The sequence below is a fragment of the Zonotrichia albicollis genome, chromosome 3, assembly GCF_047830755.1.
Source record: "Zonotrichia albicollis isolate bZonAlb1 chromosome 3, bZonAlb1.hap1, whole genome shotgun sequence".
Lineage (NCBI taxonomy): Eukaryota > Metazoa > Chordata > Aves > Passeriformes > Passerellidae > Zonotrichia > Zonotrichia albicollis.
The window spans coordinates 54,863,298-54,882,151 of record NC_133821.1 but is presented as its reverse complement, the minus strand read 5'-3'; the positions used below and the strand labels follow the sequence as shown (position 1 = coordinate 54,882,151).

Below are 18,854 nucleotides of genomic sequence, written 5' to 3'. Positions count from 1 at the left end.
ATCTCCTCTAAGACACTCAGCCAACATTGTAAAAAGCATCAAAAGAATATTATGGTCACATCAAAGGAAAATACAAGCTTATGCTAAATGTTTCTGCCCACATCAAGTGCAAGATATTACAGGAATGCTCATGTTACTGTACTGGATTCTTAATCTTAAGAGCAACAATTACATTACAATCTTCCAAAAACAGGGTGGCCATAGTCTATAGCTCCAGGTTACTCACCAGAGAAGTCTGTACATGCTAAGAAAACACTAAAATGCATTTTTCAACAAAATTCAGATCACTTTGCAATACAGTAGCTACAAAACATTTATTTTTTTAAATAAAAACATTTAAATCATCAGGTTTTGTAAAACAGTATATCAAGTGTTTATCTCAATCTTTGTAGTGTAAGCACCTTCAGTTTTATGCTAAAACAATCAACATAAATTATTATTTGGTCAGGCTATCAACCCACATTGAAATAAATATCCTTTTAACCAAGACAGGTCACTTAATGCATACCAGATTTCTGTACCTTTACAGAAAATTTCTCTAGTGACACATGAATTACAGACTGAAACCATGATTGAAAGAACTGTTTTTTCTTTTTAATTACACTGAAGACTGGCCTATAATTTTAAACTATAAAGACAATTATAAAGCACTACAGACTATAGCTTAAAAAAACTGCATCGCATCAGAGAAATATTTGAGATGGCTTGCCTAAACTGTCTAAGAATAAGAGATGGAATACAAACCCCTAAATTACTTAGAATGCACTGGGCTGGCCATATCATATATCCCAATCTTACGAGAAATTGTTCATTGAACAGGAATAGAAATCTGTTTAATTCCAAGAGAGATGAGTCAATAATAAGTGAAAACAATTTAGCTCAAAGAGCTCTTTATGCTGATACTATTGATTACAAAACACAGGGTGCAAAATTCAACACTTGAAATTATATAAACTTTAAAAATACAGAACTTAACAGAAGTTTACAAGTCAAAATACTTCAGCACCTGAGATTTTCCTGTAGAAAGCCAAATAGAGATACTTTCTTCAGAAACATGTAATACAATCAGCTCCTTTTCTCTCAGTATTACACACAGGAATAATTGATGAAGAAAGAGTTGAAATATACATAAAGCTCAAAAATTCTAATTAAGACTTGAAGGTAAACGTGCTGTTAATCTATAGTTAATATTTGATTATTGAATTTATTTTACAAAAAAATTTTGTATTATAACTGGAACAGACAATCTATTAAAGTGTTCTGATGAAATTAAAGTTGAAACAGAAGACAAAGAACAGTATGTGACTTGAATCATGTTGACAGAAAACTAGGAATACAGTGACAGAAACAGGTTTGAAGAAAATGCAGTAACAATCTGCTTTGCAAACATTTAGATTTACAGACAACTAGTGGTTCTGTCTTTACTTTTGGTAAACTAACACTTTAAGGAAATTATTTTCTGTTTTCATTTTGAGAGGTGGGAAATTACATTTTCTGGGTTCTGCTCCATGTGATAATGCCTTCATGATTTTGTTTGTATAATTGTATGTCATCTTCAAGGTGGACACTGCAGTGCATACAGTCGTAGAACAGAAACTTTCTTTTTTAATCCCTTGGATTTGAAACTTTAAGCAACTGTGTCTTCTCTCTAAACTCTCAGCACCCAGAGTAAAGGAGAAGAAAAGATTTAAACACAAATCTTAACAAAACAGCATTCGGATGGGAACACAGTATATTTAGTCTAACATTATCTAATTTTATTTATGAAAACTATTTAAATGTCAAATAAGCTGCAAAATTAAGACTTCAAATACTGGAAAATGAGGGATGTTCCTTTAATTCTAAAAAACGCTTTCCTCAGAGAAAGTATACCGTACATTTGGTTTTATTTAATCATTCACTTAGTGATACTGTAAAAAATTAAACTACCAGTGTTATCAAAGCTAAATGTTCCTCCCCCCACAATTAACTACTGGCAATTTTCTGGAAACTTTCTATCACTGAAAACCAGTCAAGCACATCTGTTTCTGTCCTTTGATTCCAGTAAGCAGGCACTCAGTAGTACCTTAGGAAGAAAAGCTACAGAGATTATACTGAAAAATTTCATATTAAAATATAGCAGTTTTAAAATTAAGTGCAATAAAATGCACCATTGGCTCACTTAAAACCAATTATCCTTAAAACCCACCAACTTTCTTCAATACAAGGTGCAGCAGTTTAAAAAACAACAAGGGGGACAAACCCCTTCACCACAAACAAAAAATTCAAACTCAAGAATATTGCTTTCAGTGCAAACACTGTAGTCTTCAAAAGGTTAAGAGTACAAATATTTACATTCCAGTGTATCCTTACCTACAAGGAATGTTGTTTCACGTTACAAAGTATGTCAAATATCTTTACTCCAATAGCAATACTGAAGTTTACACTCTCAAATCGATATGGTGGCTGAAACTGAAATGTTTATACAAGCAGTGTAACTTTCTGGAGAAACTAAGAAAGTTCTCACAAAAACCAAGGGTAAAAACTGCAAGTTCAGCTCCTGGTTCTTAACCAATTTCAGTATCAAATGCCTGCAAGCAACTTCCTTAATGAGGAGTGAACAGAACCTCCTGTACCTGCACCTCAAACCCCTTGTTCCTCTAACTGTACCTACAAGCCACAGGCAAGCTGCAGACCACCACTTCTTAGGTGAAACTCTTCTTGACAGAACACAACCTTGCTCTGTGTGTTATTCGTTCTTTTAATGTGTGAAAGTTAAATTTCTAGCAAAATCTCTCAAACCTAAAGAAAACTTCCGTGACACGGCAGAGGGAGATGGGCATTTTATTTTAATCATTGAAAATATACTTACGAAGTTCACCTAAAACATGATTTTGCAGCATTGTGCTTTTAGAGTTACTAGCTTGGATTCCTAACAACATTTGAAAAAGGCACCTACTACACTTAATTAGCTGCCCATTTTAATGATTTTGGTACTATTTGTCACAGTACATCAGAAAACAGCAGCACAAAGTGTTAGACAAGAACTTAATTTTTCATTTCATTTGTTGCCCTTTATGAAGAAAACATTTTTAAAATAAAAGGCAATGAAAGGCACTCAGGACAGAAACTCTCTCTCCAGTTCATATATAGATGGCCGACAAGTTTTGCTCTTCATTCTGCATAAAGGCACAGTGCAGTCTCTGTTTTGACCTTCCACATCAATATCAAGTAATGAGGGCATGTGGCAGTTAGTTCTTTCCTCAGTATTTGGCAAGAAGTTAACATCTGGATGTGAATTGCCCTCTGAACATTCAGAGTCTTTAGAGTTTGGTTTAATAATACGTGGAATAATCTGCCATGCATCGATTTTACTTCTTAGAGAAGAAGGTCTAGGCCTTGAAATAGTATTGACAGCACTTTGCTTTTCATTTGAAACACCACCGTGATTGCTTCTTTGTTGAAAAGATGGGGAGGGCAGAGTTCCAGGAACTGACAGGACAGGGAGTCTGGAGACATCATTGGTTGAAGCAACTCCATTAGCTAGGGGAAAGAAAGCCCAAACAAAGAAATGCAAATTTAAACAACGTGACTTCTTGAATTCCTTGCCATTTATAAAACTGGGTTGCCATAAACACTAGTGGCTTTTCTTCCACCAAAAAAATGAAGAGGTTTGTACTTTGTGGGGAATCTCCTAAGGCAAGACCAGTGGTGCTCAAGTAATGTGTTTACATCTAGACTCATTGCAACCAGCAATCAAAATTTATTTTTTCTTGCTACAAAAGAGATGTAGACAAAAAGCACTAAATCCCCAATAACTGGATGAATATTCATACTGGAATAAACTCATGAACCTCTCCAGTTATTCTGAAAAAAAATACACATGCACAGAATATAATGAAGAATATAATTTATCGATATTCTTTTATTCATTTATTGATATTCTTCAATATTGATATTTGTCATTTATTGATATTTTATTATCATGAAGAATAACATTTAAGCCACCCCAGAATATCAGTATTGAAATTTAAAACTTCCTTTCAAAAACTCATTGATCATGAGCTGATCCATTTCAATGTAAACCAGATTTAAAGATATTATTTTATGCTTAAATTTTTATCATCAGCTCAACGTAAAGATTCTTGAAAGTTCTTAATTACCTACCTGAGGTCTGAAAATGGCTCCCATCTGATAAGGTTCGTCTGTGACCAAACTTACTTAAATTTGTGGAGGAATCTTTTGGTGCAATTTGAGACTCTTGTTTCAGACCAAGACTAAAAGGCTGATTTTTCAGTTGTGTTGAAACTGTGTTAGGAGCCAGCTGTATCCTTTGTTCTCTCTTACTTTCAGAAGTTTGGGATGAAAAGTTGTCCATGGAACTACATTGACCACAATCACCAAGCACAGTGCTTACAAAAGCATCCTCACTATCAGGTTGAAGCAGGCATTTCGTAGAAATGGAGGGCATAGAGAGAAGATTCACAGTATCTGAGGCTGGATTTAGGGATGGAACACTTGTTTCCTCTTTCTTGTACTGCAGTCGTGTGGGGCTGGCACTCCTGCGGAATTTTGAAGCACGCTGAAATATTCCATCACGCTTCTTCCTCTCATCTTTAGGCAAGAGTTCATCTGGACCCTGTGATTTGTTCAGCTCTCTGATATCTAAGCCCAGGGCAACGGATGCAAGGAGGACAGCGCACCCATACAGCACTGAATCAGTCTTCTTTTTGTGCAGTGTCCTGCTCAGACTGTTGGTAGGTGTCATTTGAGGAGTACTGTTCGTAGAACTAGCTGAGGTTCCTTCTTCAAAGCTCTCGTGTTCTACTGTGTTCTCTCCCTGATCATCTTTCCAAAGAGGTAGATTAATATAGGCCTGATTGGGCAATTTAATTGGCTTTGGTCTTTTACTGTCCAAACCTTCAGGGGTAAGTTTCTTATCAGTACAGGAACCTGTAAAACACCACAGTATTCTTTAAGATTACAATTCAACTGTTTAGCTACTGCGTGCCTGCATATGTACATCATTATTTCCTTTCAAATGCACAACATTAACCTTGAAGGATACTCTACAATCCATTTAGATGTTGTCAGAAGCTCAGACTCACCTTTTGAGTTTGAGAAACATATCCTACACCTATACCTCTTGGTGTTTGCAACACTTTGATAATGCTTTTTAAACAACACAGAAAATATTTGGGTGTATGGATTACAGAGAAGTAATTTACTATACACAAACTGGCAGATAATATCTGGAACATATTCTTTATAATTCTTTCAACTTAGCTGAGTTCCAAAATCCAGTCAGTTATTAGAAATTTTTCCAATTAATTCATTAGGTCATGGCGGTCTGGAGTAAAAAGTAAATTTGACATCTTACACCTAATGACATATAAAAAGGAGGTATTATTTGACTCTTATGTGTTATTCTACAATAAACAACTGGATGCTAGAGAATAAACACGGAAGTATTTGAAATTCAAGTATGGTAGCTTTGTGTGCAGGGTTACAGCGGTAAGCTAACAAATCTACAAAATCACTATTTGTGAAGCTTTAATTTATACCCCTACCACTATACATGAAGACTAAAGTGCCTTTTTCCAGCAGTGTCCAAGCAGCTTACTATTTCCTCTTGCAGATGGCATCAATCTAGCTACTGGTATGGACACCAAGTTATATCACAGGTTTTTTGCTGATACTGGTAACTTAATTTTCTCGGATAAGAGAATCCATAGTATAGAAAAAGGGTGGGCAAACGTTAAAATGACTATAAATATTTTTCATCATGGCCCATTATAGCAATGGTCATAAAAAGCAACATGCAGCTATTATGCTCCTGATCCTAAAGGGATCAAGTATGTTTTTCCTTGTGATTTTACCTGTAAGTAGCATCATGTTGTTTAAAACACTTTAAGATTTAAAATCTACATTTCTGTCTTGAAAATTTAGGTAACAGGTCTCATTTAAAAAACCAGGGAACTAATATGTGGGAATACATCAGGGCTTATAGGTTTTTAAAAAATGATGCATTTTTGCAACAACAATGTCATCAATGATTATTTAAATGTCAAGACAATTACTGATTTAGGTTCTTTTTAAAAGAAACAAAAAAGTGGTGACTGCAGACCTCATATACAGAGTAGCCTGCAACTCAAAAACATGGAAAAAATCTCTATATGGTTCTGTTCACAGACTATGTGTATTTCTTAGTTCCTATTGATGTAAATACAGGGTCTCTTTGCAGAGGAAAATGGTTGGCAGCATGATTTTTCCTGTAATATTCTGCATAATCCTTTAAGGAATTCAAACAATACAATTTATAACACTGAATGTGATCTTAATACTATTATATGGCTACTTTCACTTTTTCAAAAACAGCTCTTACCTTGGTCCACAAATAGTGAAGCTAAGGGCACACCCTTCTGATTTTTCATTAAAACAGTTGACCAAGGGTTGCTGCCATCTGAAAGGGGTCTTACTCTGCAATAACAATAGTCACTTTGAGATTACAGATACCATGCTCACATAAACTTTGTGAGAAAATTACTTTCTATTCAAATTATAAACCTGCAGTACATAACTGGAAAACCTTTCCAATGGTAAAAAGAAGATGGAGTAGCACTGAATCATATGATTATAAATGTAAACACGTCCTAATGTCAGGCATTCTTTCAACGATAAAAAATTCATTTCTAAAAAGAAAGCAAATGAAAAATGGGACTTTGTTACCTACTGAACAACAGGGATTTGTGAAAACCTGTGTGAAACAATAGTTTCATTGTCTCAAAGAAATGATGTGAATATTGGAAGTTTAATAAGCTATAGTAACTTTTAAACAAACAAAAATAATATAAAGCCAGTTCCAACTGACCATCTGGAACCAACTCCTGACACGCGTAACTGACTGGATATCCCTACCAAGAAAAATAAAGAATGGCACTATAAATAATGGCACTATACTAGAGAAATAAAGAAAAGTATTCTTACTATCTCTGGTTTTGAGCCATTGTAAAACATAATCTGTGAGTAAAGCTGTCCAGCTGATTTTCATAACCTTTTCACCCTCTGCTTGTCAGCACAAAGGATGCTGCTGGTGTGAACCGTGCCTCACATATGCCAAATCAGCCAGTCTTACTTAATCATGCTGGAAGTACCCAGTGGGGGCCATGCTTGCAATTCCTCAAAATAATGTGAGGAAGGGCAAAAAAGACGGGCCATGAATGTCTGGTATGCACTGGTAGCTCAGCATCCCAGCATGTTCAAAATCGCAAAAAAAAGAGATAAAGGGTAGTAGATAAGAATCAATAAAACTTTAACATAAGTAGGTGCTTTATCCTCAAGATTATGTGGGGGAGCTACTCATCAGTAATATAATTTCTGAATTATATAAAAGGCAAGAATTCTTGCTGTAACTAGACACAGCAGAACTTTTTTCCACTCACTACCTATGCCACCAAGAAGGCTTTAGTATTAACAAAATACCAAAATGTAGTAGACATACTTGTCCTTACAATCTGCACGATCCTTTGTTTGAACTGAACTTGGTCCCCATGTACAACCTTTCTTTTTAAAATTTCTCTTCACATCTTCAAACTCTTCTTGGTGATATGTTGTGCTCCTTCCCCAAGTTCTGTTGCTTTCATCTGAAGTTACTGGAGATTGGATTTAAAAACACAAAACCCACACACATAAATACTATTTCTAAACCCAAAATATTTTGACAGAACAAAGTATCTTCTGCACTGCAAAACCATTTTGACACAGTAACACAGAAGTAGAAAAAAAATTGTGATTGTTTTTTTCTGTTACTAAAAGCACCACACAAACTTCACTGATCCAAAAAGAGTAGCAAGAAAGAAAGGAAATATATGAGCTTATGAGAGACCCAGATCAAAGACAAAGCAGCAAAGCAATCACATTTTCCATGCTTCCCTTAACTGAGAACCTTATATTTAGGTAATTCAGACAAGTGAATTAGACTGAGCACTTAAGTTCAATGAATAAAATATATTCTGTGGACAATTGGTATCAAAAGAAACAAATATTCCAGTTGTGACTATGATTAACATTTTCTTTCTCCCTACACCAAAACAAATTACACTTTCAAGTGTCTAACCTCCATTAAATGCTTAGTCTGTCACTGTCTCAGCTGATAAATTAAACATAACCAGCACCTTGGAAAATAACAAAATCTTGCCTTTTTTCATAACCCCACAGGGAAGTTCATATTCACTTGTGATATCTACATCTTGCTGGTACACATATACACTGTTTCTTCGGCCATTAGCTGTGTGTGTATCTGCTTTTGGAATCACTGAGGAAAAATTAAGAGAATGTAGTAGAGATCTTAGTCAAATTGATTTCAGCAACAGAACTGTTTCCCTCATATTTTTATCTTTGGGTCATAAAGCCTGGATCTATAAAGGCATTAAGCATCTTCCAATGATGGGTTTTCATAGTAGGGTTTAAAGGATCCTCTTTCTAGGTCCCCACCTGGGAGGGTAGATTTTCACATGCTCCTGACTAACTGAAGCATTAGCTTGGAATCATGATGGCATGCTAACAGATATGATGGAGAGACCTAGGAGAAAAACAACATGGCCAGTTACAACAGCATGATAAATGAGGGGGCATTTACATGCCCATGGTTCTGCTGTTCCTTCACTGTACAGATTTTGCTCCTTCCTCACCATGCACCTTGCCAGCAAAGCTCACACTGTAGAGTGGCACTACACTTGCCTACCTTAAACTTTCATTTTCAACCAAGTTCCTATGGAATATGTACCTTAGTGGTTTTCATTCTCCCTCCAAAATTCCTTTCAAAATCAGCAGAATTTGTTTTAATAAGAAATTAACTGGATTCTTCTTTTAACCTAATGTTTAGATTTGAAAGCTAGACTTGCTCAAGACAAAGCACAGCAGTCAAGTAACCAGTTCTTACATATGCCTGTTCAAATCACCTGTATTTGAGCAAGTCGTCTTGAAACAAAGACACTTTGAAGTTAAATCAAGATAAAACATGATTGTGGGAAAGAGAATTTATTTTGCACAGGTGCAGATGGGTGTGGAAGCTAAATTTTTTCAGCTAGATCCTCCTGAGATATCTGATAAGCTTTTAGATAAAAACCTAAGGATCCAAACCCAGAAGCATACAGGTACTTCTTTTGAATGAGAGCCTTTATGTTGTCCTGCATGTTCAAGCCCTATGAATACAAATGCCTGCTCAAATAAAAAAGAAAAAAAAACTCCTCAGTGGTACTTAGCACACATGCAAGGAGTGGCACTGCAATAGCTTACACAAGGCTATGCAATTAAGAAAACAAACACAGAAAACTCAGGTTTTCAGAACCATGCCAATACCTGACATTTGCTTCATTTCCAAGCATGTCCTCACAGAGCAAGAAGAATCAAAGATAAAATGAGATAGGCTTTTGTTAGTAAAAGCTCATAATTTTATTTAAACTTTCTTTACCTTTTGGCAAAAACCAAAGCCAGCCAACCAACAACCAGAAAAACTCTCCACATTTTGAGCACAGGAAACTATTGACAATACTCTGTCAGCTAATATCAGTAAAAGACTCCACTTGATTTTCCCTCCATCACAGATTTTCATTATGAAAAGCAAGATAGGGTTTATCCATCTCTCTCCTTTATCCACAGCGTTGCCAACTGTATCCACTGCAGCTCAAACAAATACTGAAGTGCCAGAGAAGACATCACTGCTCCCCTTTAGACATTAGGGGATGTCATAAGGCAGAGGTGTTGCAAAGCAGATGAGAGATCTGATTTCTATCCAAACTTAAAACAAAGTGTCAGGCTGGTCTAAAATTCAATCAATCTTTACAGAGTAGCTACAGAACATATGGAAAAAATCCTCATGCATTCTGATTTCCCCTTCTCCTCAAAGCAGATTCTGAAGTAATCTCCCTCACAGGTGACTGTGCTTGCCAAAGAAGATAGCCAACATGCATAAGCAATCAGCTGGAACAGGTTCCACTGATTTCATAGAGAGAGAAGCTTAAGGCATTCCTCTCTGAATATGGATATTTAGACAATCTACTTTGCACAATAGATCAGACAGTACAAATCCAATCAGTGAATCCTGTAGGAACTGTTTTATCTGTGTATATGTCATTCCCAAATATGCTTCCCTGTAAAAACATGATGACATTTCTGGTACCTCCACTATGTGAGCATGAACATACCTTACTTTCTGTTATCAGTATACACAATAACGTAGACCTACAAATGTACCCACAATTTTTTTTTGTGTCTTTTTCCTATCTTCAGAAAACCTAAAGCAAGATTTCTTCTGGATTATACCTGTTTAAAGCTTGATTCTCTTTTTGACACAAGAAAGTTGGGTTATTGGCTCATTCTTTGATCTTTCCATCTTACAAGACTCCCTTACTCTTTGAATCTTTTGTTTTCCATCTTACTTGGGTTCTAAATGCAACGCTTTGCCTTTTGTCATAATTTTTGATTTGTCATTGTTTTATCCCACTTTACAAATTGATTGCCAAAGTAATTAAGTAAAGATACAATTTAAAGCATTCACAATCATTTTGAATTACTGAAAATTATTTAGAGCTTTAGCAAGATTATCCCTCCTTTCAAAGAAGTTGCAACTGTTAGAACCAATCAAGGGATGTGGAAATCAGACAGAAATCTGCCAGGAATCTGATACTACTCCAGCATTTCAGTATGTATATGGAACACTCTCTGTTGATCAAATTAGTGGAGACTTACATTGTATTGCTCGAAGACGAGGAATTATTGTGGGGCTACTTGATGGACTAGAGCTGTTACTGTTTAAACTCCTCCTCTTATCCAGATTGGGGGATGCCTGCACTGTTATTTTGTGCTGGAAATCTGTAATAGAGCAAAACAAATCAGTTTTAATGTTCTGAATAAAACACTTCTCAGAAGAACATGCTGCTATACTTCTTAAAGCAAAGTTATATAAATGAATTAGACTTCATTATATGTAATTTATTTATACAGGTAAGAGATATACATATTAAAAACATTGAAAAACTCTAAATGTAACAATTTAGATTTTGAGTCAAACAGGCAAGACTTCACACCTTCATGTGACAGTCTTGCAAGAACATGAACCACACCAGGTAGGTCCAAGTTATTCAATCTTTTAGGTTGTCACAAGAGGGGTAAAAAATGCCCATCAGTATTTAATCACAAATTAATCAATACTCATTCCAATAATATTTGCCTTATTTTTTTTAGCATGCAATTCATATACATCATAAAAAGCAGTAACAAAAAGTCACATTTATTCATGACAGAAAATCATGACAGTAAACTACAGAATTACAAATATTTATAGCAAAGCAGTAAAAAAAGAACAACAAATATTGAGGAGGAAAAAATTTATGAAATTAACCTTAACATGCCACTCTAATACCCATCATAAATGCAATTATATTGTACACTATTCATAGAATACAATTGTCTCAAGGACAAGTTCATCTGGACGTTCTTGGTAACAAGGAGCTAACTGCTATTCTGAATGAAAATATTTATTTTATCACTGCTACAATTTAAATACAAGCAGAACTGGAAACTAAGGATCAAATATTCAATTGAAGCTTGCAATCCAGCAAAAATATCACTACAACCCATAAACGTACCACGTTTGTCTGGGAGGCTGTAGGGTGGCTTTTATCTTATTTGCTCTTATTTTTAAAGTAAGGAAACATATTTCACTAGTGCTGAAACAGTACTCTAAATATTACTGCCCTCTTGGTGTCTTTCCAGCTGCCAGATAGCTACAATTTGGTCAGACTTGTGTTAACACAACATCAAGTTCTTAATGCATTTGTAATAAATTGTCAGTCTTGACCTGGAAGCTACTGAAAGGAAGCCCACCAACCCCAGGATGAAGGCTTTCCAACCACTGGTGAGACCATAAGTTTGTGAAGTGCTATCTGGTGGTAACATTAAAAAGGCACCTCTAAACCAGCCCCTCAGAACTAAAGACCCTCACTCTCTACAAACATGCCTCCTTTGTAATTGGGGCATTTTAATGCATTCATACATGGAATGAAATGCTCTAACATTCAAATTATACTATATTTGTATTCTGAAATCATCTGCTGCTGCTGTTAATGTGTTTTCTTGCAAGAAATAAGACACTGAAGATTGTAACTGCTGTGTTGTACTTGCAACTCCAGTAAGTGTGCAGTTTGGACCTACTGCACCTGTACATCCTCAGCCCTTTCTCAGCACTGTTTTTCTGCTCGGTATTTGCAATTTTAGGGCAAACAGCACTAATATTTGATCATGTTAGAAAGTTCTGGCATGTAGTAAAGAAGTACCTTCCTGTCTGTACAGAAACAATGATAACAAAAATCTGAACTTTGAACCAGTATTAAATCATGTGGCTCTCATGCTAGTGACCTTTCCCTCCAAATGGGATGGACTTCTAGCTGAATCATTCTTCCAGATGAAATGGGGACAACTTCATGAGAACATGGTATGTGAAAGATTTTCCTTGAGGGAAAGGAGCGATACAATTCTTACCAAACCCTTCTGTGCATTACAGTAGAAGAACCTGACGACAAAATAAAATAGGAGCTACTACTGAAAACATGAACCATGGAACTAAAGAAGCTTGCATATTTAATCATTACGTATACAGTGAACTTAAAAAAATTTGCAAACCTGAAGGCAAACTAATTCTGTGTCCATCTTTGAGTTTTAACCGGCTTCTTTTAAACTTGCCCTTCCTCTTCTTGACATTGGGTTTCTCTTGGTTTAACTGGAATATCATGATGTTCAGCTCACGCTCCAGGACATCGATCTCGCGTTCCGCTAACTGCTGCTCGCGGCGCTTCAGTAATTCTTCTTGAGATTTTTGCTGAAGAGCTGCTCTTGTCAACTCCTCTTCTCGGGATCGAAGTTCCTGAAGACAAGATTCACAAAAATAAAACTTAGTAATAATGTGAAGGCAGTATTAAAGGACATATGAAGTGCACAATAGGTTGTATTTCCTGATTTATTTTTATGATACACTATATACATGCAACATGCCCAATCTTCCGCAAGTCTTCCATTCTGAACAAACAAAAATTCTGTATTCAGAATCAAGCATTACACAGATTTCCTTTAAACCAATTAACTTGAGTCACTCCACTTAAAGCAGGTAAGCAGTAGCAATGGGGACAACACATGCAATCAAAGATTATCAGCTAACAGCCCAGCAGAAAATGCACTTCAAGTATTTCACATGATGAGAAGCTCTTGCACAGCATGAACACTGCTATTGGACAGCTCCTACACTTTAACATAGGGCCAATGACCTGACGAATACACAAATTATTGCCTTTATCTTAAATTCTCTAACTTTTCCTGTTTTTCAGCCACGTATTAAGTAGCACTTTTGTATCTAGAAAAGCAATCAGTATTACACTGAATGGGGATGAGTGCAATAGGATAAACTAAGTCATAAGACAGCTGTTTCTTAATTAAATCCAGCAGATATCAGTAACATCAAACAGCTACTAACCACTGAATTACAGCACACAGACTCCCAAGCCACCATTCTAAGAAGAGTAGTTCTTCTTTTATTATTTTTTAATTTTGCAAAAGGAAAAGCTTTAATAAGGAAGCTAGGTAATTTTTCAGGGTAAATGAATAGCCAAGGCTAAATAGCTGTAAACCTAGCATCTTAAAATTATCTTGATCTTCAGTTTCCAAAGTCTGTTAAAATACATATGAAACTTAAGACCTCCCTAATTTCAGACTTTCCTTCATAGCATGGGGCATACTACACAGGAAACAGACTTAGAACACTTACAGTCTATATTACTAATAACACTGTACTGAAAGTATAGGAAAAGTAGAACTAGATGTGACTCATACTCTATATGTTTCTCATGACTTTTTTTTACATGATTGTGTAAATTCCACTTAATTCAACTCAGAAAACTATCCTTTGAAACAAAGCTATGCTAAAAGTTCAGGATATCTAAGAAATTTCTTTCTATTTAAAATTAATTAATTTTTACACTGAATGATTTTACAATTGGGGTGTTGCTTAGTTTTGTCTTCGTTTCGTTTTTATTTCAGAACTGTCTAATTCTGCTCATTGGTATCCAGCAAAGTTGTATGCCAGAGGAATTCCTTATTTCATATCATTAAAGCAAAAAATTACTTCATGACCTGTATTATTTCAGTGTTTTCAAATGAAAATGTTCACATATTCTTTCCAAACAGACTATAGATGTCAAAAGACAGGCTGGCACTGAAGCAAACTGGTTCAATGAGAAGTGTCTGTTCTTAAGACACTTTCTGGGTTTTTTTACAGCTATAGCACACACACTCTGCTTATCATGGGTTTAAAATTTAAGTGATATGACTGAAAAATCTCATATGGTTATACTAATTTTGAGTGAGCTTGTTTCAACCCAATACTAGAAACCAAATTTTTTAAAAAGATATTAAGTAATTTAGTGACTCCTGAAAATCCTCACTTTCCTCCTCCTCTGTCCACTCAAAACAGGACAACCTAAAACAAGGGTTGAAACAGAAACTACATTAATTCAGATTTAGAAAAGAGATACTTAAAAGTTTAAAGAGAGAAGATCTTTATTATTGCATTAGTACGGTAATAAAGGTACATTAGGGGAGATTGTTCATTTTCCACTTTTCACAGCCCTTAAATCCACGTTCCATAAAGCTCAGCACCCAGGTGGAAACTGAGGGCCTGCACTGAAATGCACAGAGTACATTTCAGTACACAGTCTAGAGGAAGTAAAAGTGCTTCCTCAAGGAGAGATTAAGTATTTACTCTTTTCCAAATAAACTAATTAAAACCAGACTTACTGCAATTAGTTAGGCAATGTTTCCACATCACTCTACAATTAAAACACCCATTGTAAGGAAGCTTGGAAAGAATTCTGTATTTCAGTTGCTCAAGAACATTTGTCAAAATAAGATTGTGATCTTTTTTTCGAGTAGGCGTCACCATCACTCATTTGCAGTAAGCCCTTGAGGAAATTCCTCTAGCTACAGAAGTTCCTCTTTTACAGGAGGAATAGGACCATGCAGAGGATTTTTGTAGTATTATTATTATTATATAAATACTTTATAGACATGACTTTCACTCTAGTAGCTCATAGCAAAATTGATACTATGACAAACTTTAAAACCCTGCATATATATGAAAATCTTGTCTAAGTCAAAGATACATGTTTTGAACCTTAGAGAAGTGCACCTCATTAGAGCAGATGCCTCTGGAGATGCACTTACTTTAGCATGTTAAAAGTAAATTTCATTTTATTATTTTCCCTACCTAACTGAGCTTAACTTACTTTTACACCCAAAATTTGACTCTTCTCAAAAACCTTTTCACCTGCTTATTTAATTCTAGACTTAATTTAGTCAGATTTTTCTTGGATAGGAAATCTCATTCTAGACTCATGCCTCCAGAAAAACAAAGAATAAACAAAAACCTGAACAGGAAGGCCTGTTACAATTGCTCTCAGAGTAAAAGGAGGAAAATGGTTGGTTAAGCAGTTGCTGGAGGGGCCAAAAACAGAGTTATGTTCTATGGCAGGTTGAGGCAAGCGAACACAGTAGCTGGTGACCCAACGGCAAGTAAAAAAAGGAAGCCTCTACTCTCTGTAGAGGGACTATAACTCAACTGCAAAGGAAGAGACCTGACAGCTCCTGAGGCACACAGCTCAGCTCTGGCACTCTGTATGCCTACTGCAGGCAGAGCAGAGCACACCACATACTTACCTACTTCTGTGAACCAAAATGAAGAGGGAAATGCAGAGGGTAGAAGAAACCGTAGATAGGAAATAAATAATGATACTGCAATCTTATGGGTGATCAGTAAATCCTAATACCACTATGCTGATAACACAGAACATAATGCCACACCCAACACTAGCCAGAAGCCCACACACTGCCATTTGTGACATTTGATGAGAACAAGTGAAGGACAAAGGCTACAAACAGTGACTTGAAAGACAAGAGTTTAGTTTTTGCTTTTGTCAAACTTCGCAACTATATCTTCTATAAAGTTTCATCACGAGTCACTGCACCTCAATTTACTATCTTCCTTGTCTACAATCACTTCATGAAATATAACAACAAATATATACTGGGATTATACTGCAAGAAACACCTGCAAAGAAGGGATTTGTTTCTTCCAGATGCATTTCTAACAGGGGTTTGAGCACATCTGGCCTACTCCACCCGTCACCTTCATCAAGTTGTCTAAAGGAAAACATAAAACTCAGGGTGGTCAAAACCAAATTGAAGTGAGTAGAAGAGAAAACAAAGAGAATTGACAATGAGTACTCATTTAGTACAAACATATTGTGATGTGAGAGTATGGAAAGAAGATCAGTGACAGAAATCTGAGTAATAATCAAAAGAAACTAGATTTGCTGATTCATACGTGTGAGTTTGACCTTCCTAATATCTTGGGCAAGAATATGTCCCAAACTGCAACATTGAAAGGCATCCATATGATCAGTCTGTTCAGCAAGAAGAGAGATAAAAGCACAATTCCATTTTTGGAAAAGAAATCATGGGGTACTGTCACATAACAGGATGAAAAGCTTTCCATTCTCACAGCTGAGGAGAACGTTCAACTGCAGCTGAACATTCGCAGTCAAAGATTAGCTTAAGGGATAAATCCAATTTAAGTGATACAAGAAAAAAATAACACATTTTTAAAAAGAGCCTAGAATGTGACATTTACAGATCTACAACCTCTTTTCTTTGGGGAGACAGGTGTGGATATCTTTTTTTTTTCAATTGTGTGTATATTTGCAAGAGTACATTCGTAAGCAACAATTCAAAAGTTCAAAACTGCTGTATCACATAAACATAAATACAGACATACCCTTCTTTCCTTCCATGCACCCTTCCACCCCTCTTTACTTCCATGCAATTGGAAAAACCAACTTACTTTTTCCTTGGTCCTCAGTTCATTAAATATCTGCTGAATTTCCAATTTCCAGTCATCTTGCATAGAGTGGAAGGACTCTTGAGGCATTTCAGTCATAACTGCCCCTTCAATGGCAGTAAGCTGTTCAAGAATTAAGGCAAACGATGGTCGGATATGAGGGTCCTGCTCCCAGCATTCTAGAATTTATCAAAATCCCGTCAGTTTGTAATAGCACACAGAACTTTTTGAAGAGCTACGTGAACTTCAAGTTACTTGCAACTGCATTTCAAATTCTAATGTGTTCTCTTTACCTGCAAGACATCCCCAGTTCTGTCTCAATTTACAGAGGTGACATCTACCTACTTGTATTCAGAGGATTGTTTTTGTATTAATAGTAATTTTTTGGTCTATTTTTAGCAATTTAGCAATTTGCTAAATTGCTAATGAACGAACAATTATTCCACAGCTTAATTGCTAATGAACGCCAATAATTAAATGAATTAGCAAAACTAGCAATATTGAATGGAAGAAATAAATAAAAAGGTAGAAAAATTCACTGAACACAAGGAAATAGCCATTAGCAAGCAATGTTTATTTCTCTCTAAAATATTTCCAAAATGTTTTAGACACTCATGAAGAAACAGTGAAAAAAAAGGTATTTGCAATTGTTCCTCTTGGGATTTTAATCCATCTTGTATTAATCCATAGTAGTATCCCATAATTTATGAAATTTAATGCAATTTCAGAGTAGAAAAAATCTGTGAAATCAGAGCACAAACCATACTGTTGCTATTGAAAAACTTATATGCAACATTAACACTGTATGCCTCCCTCAGAAACACACCAACCCTCTGTGACACCAGATTGCTGTGTAAAGAAAAACAAAATACCTGGTACACAGCACACTATCAAAGGAGGTACATATTTGGCAACCCATGACTATTTTATACCCCCAAAACATAACTATTTAAAAACATAAGAAGAAACAAGGTGGATACCTTTCATTAGTTTTGCAAATGGTTCAGGGCAGGTGGATGGGATGGGCAAAGTGAGCTTATTGACAGCTACTCCATAAGCCACAGCGAGGCCATCAATGCCACGGTAAGGAACTTCTCCTGTTAGCAGTTCCCACAGCAACACTCCGTAGCTACAAAAGGTAATTTTTTAAACAGTTATTTTCTGAGAAAGAAACAAGAATACATGAAAACACAAACAAGTATCTGTCCAACCAGGTACTCAAATTCATGAGGATTTCCCAGTCAAAGGTGGGAAATGCCTTTAAGTCAGCTCTACTTTTGTCATTGTGCACCTTTCCAGTTAGAGCGATTAAGCAAATTGGGTGCAACTTTAAGACTGGCTCACACTCTTATTCAAAATAGAAGCCTGAAGCCACTTCTATAGAAATGCTAGCTTCACATAAATCTGACTTACAATAGGAAGTCTGAATGACAGGAACACAAGCAACCTTCTCCCCACAAAAAAAACCAAAAAACAATAAAAAGAAATTCTCAGCAGAGCATTCAGGCCATTCCCCTTTCCAAATATTTCACAGTAATTTACCTAGAGGGACATATTTTTTTCTTTTTTTAAAAAGTGGTAGTAAAAATTACAGAAATTTCCCATCTTTATCTGGAAGTTTGAATTTCTAATCCCATTATGTATATATGAAGGCCAGTGAACTTGTCACATCCCGCTGAAGATACAACAAGACTGAGAAATTATTTCATGCACACACATGGAATTCCTCCATACTAGAAAAAATTCCACCCACAGAATCCAAGCAAAACAACATTATTTTCAGCAAAAGGTGGTGGCATGAAGAGATCTTTTCTCAGTGTCAGGTACAGAAGTCAAGAATCACGGGAATTCCTATTACAGTGACAACAACCATAAGAACTTCTGCAATGCTTTCCATTCAAAGAAGAACTGGGTGTTGCTTTTACCTTCTTTG

At 35.8% G+C, this 18,854-nt stretch overlaps 1 protein-coding gene across 2 annotated transcripts in view; it reads right to left on the bottom strand.

The window, feature by feature from the left end:
- Positions 1-295: 295 nt before the first annotated feature.
- The window catches only part of MAP3K21 (mitogen-activated protein kinase kinase kinase 21), a 41,059-nt gene continuing 22,500 nt past the window's right edge, over positions 296-18,854 (bottom strand). Inside the window, exons 3-11 of one of the 2 annotated variants that reach the window (XM_074537491.1) lie at positions 17,902-18,050; positions 16,925-17,100; positions 12,661-12,901; positions 10,729-10,851; positions 8,177-8,293; positions 7,481-7,631; positions 6,365-6,459; positions 4,147-4,932; positions 296-3,522 (exon numbers count right to left, since the gene is read on the bottom strand). In XM_074537491.1, the coding sequence (XP_074393592.1) occupies positions 3,098-3,522; positions 4,147-4,932; positions 6,365-6,459; positions 7,481-7,631; positions 8,177-8,293; positions 10,729-10,851; positions 12,661-12,901; positions 16,925-17,100; positions 17,902-18,050 (2,263 nt within the window). In that variant the 3' untranslated portion in view covers positions 296-3,097. The remainder of the gene's footprint in view (positions 3,523-4,146; positions 4,933-6,364; positions 6,460-7,480; positions 7,632-8,176; positions 8,294-10,728; positions 10,852-12,660; positions 12,902-16,924; positions 17,101-17,901; positions 18,051-18,854) is intronic. The other variant, XM_005487615.4, reaches the window with a different exon arrangement.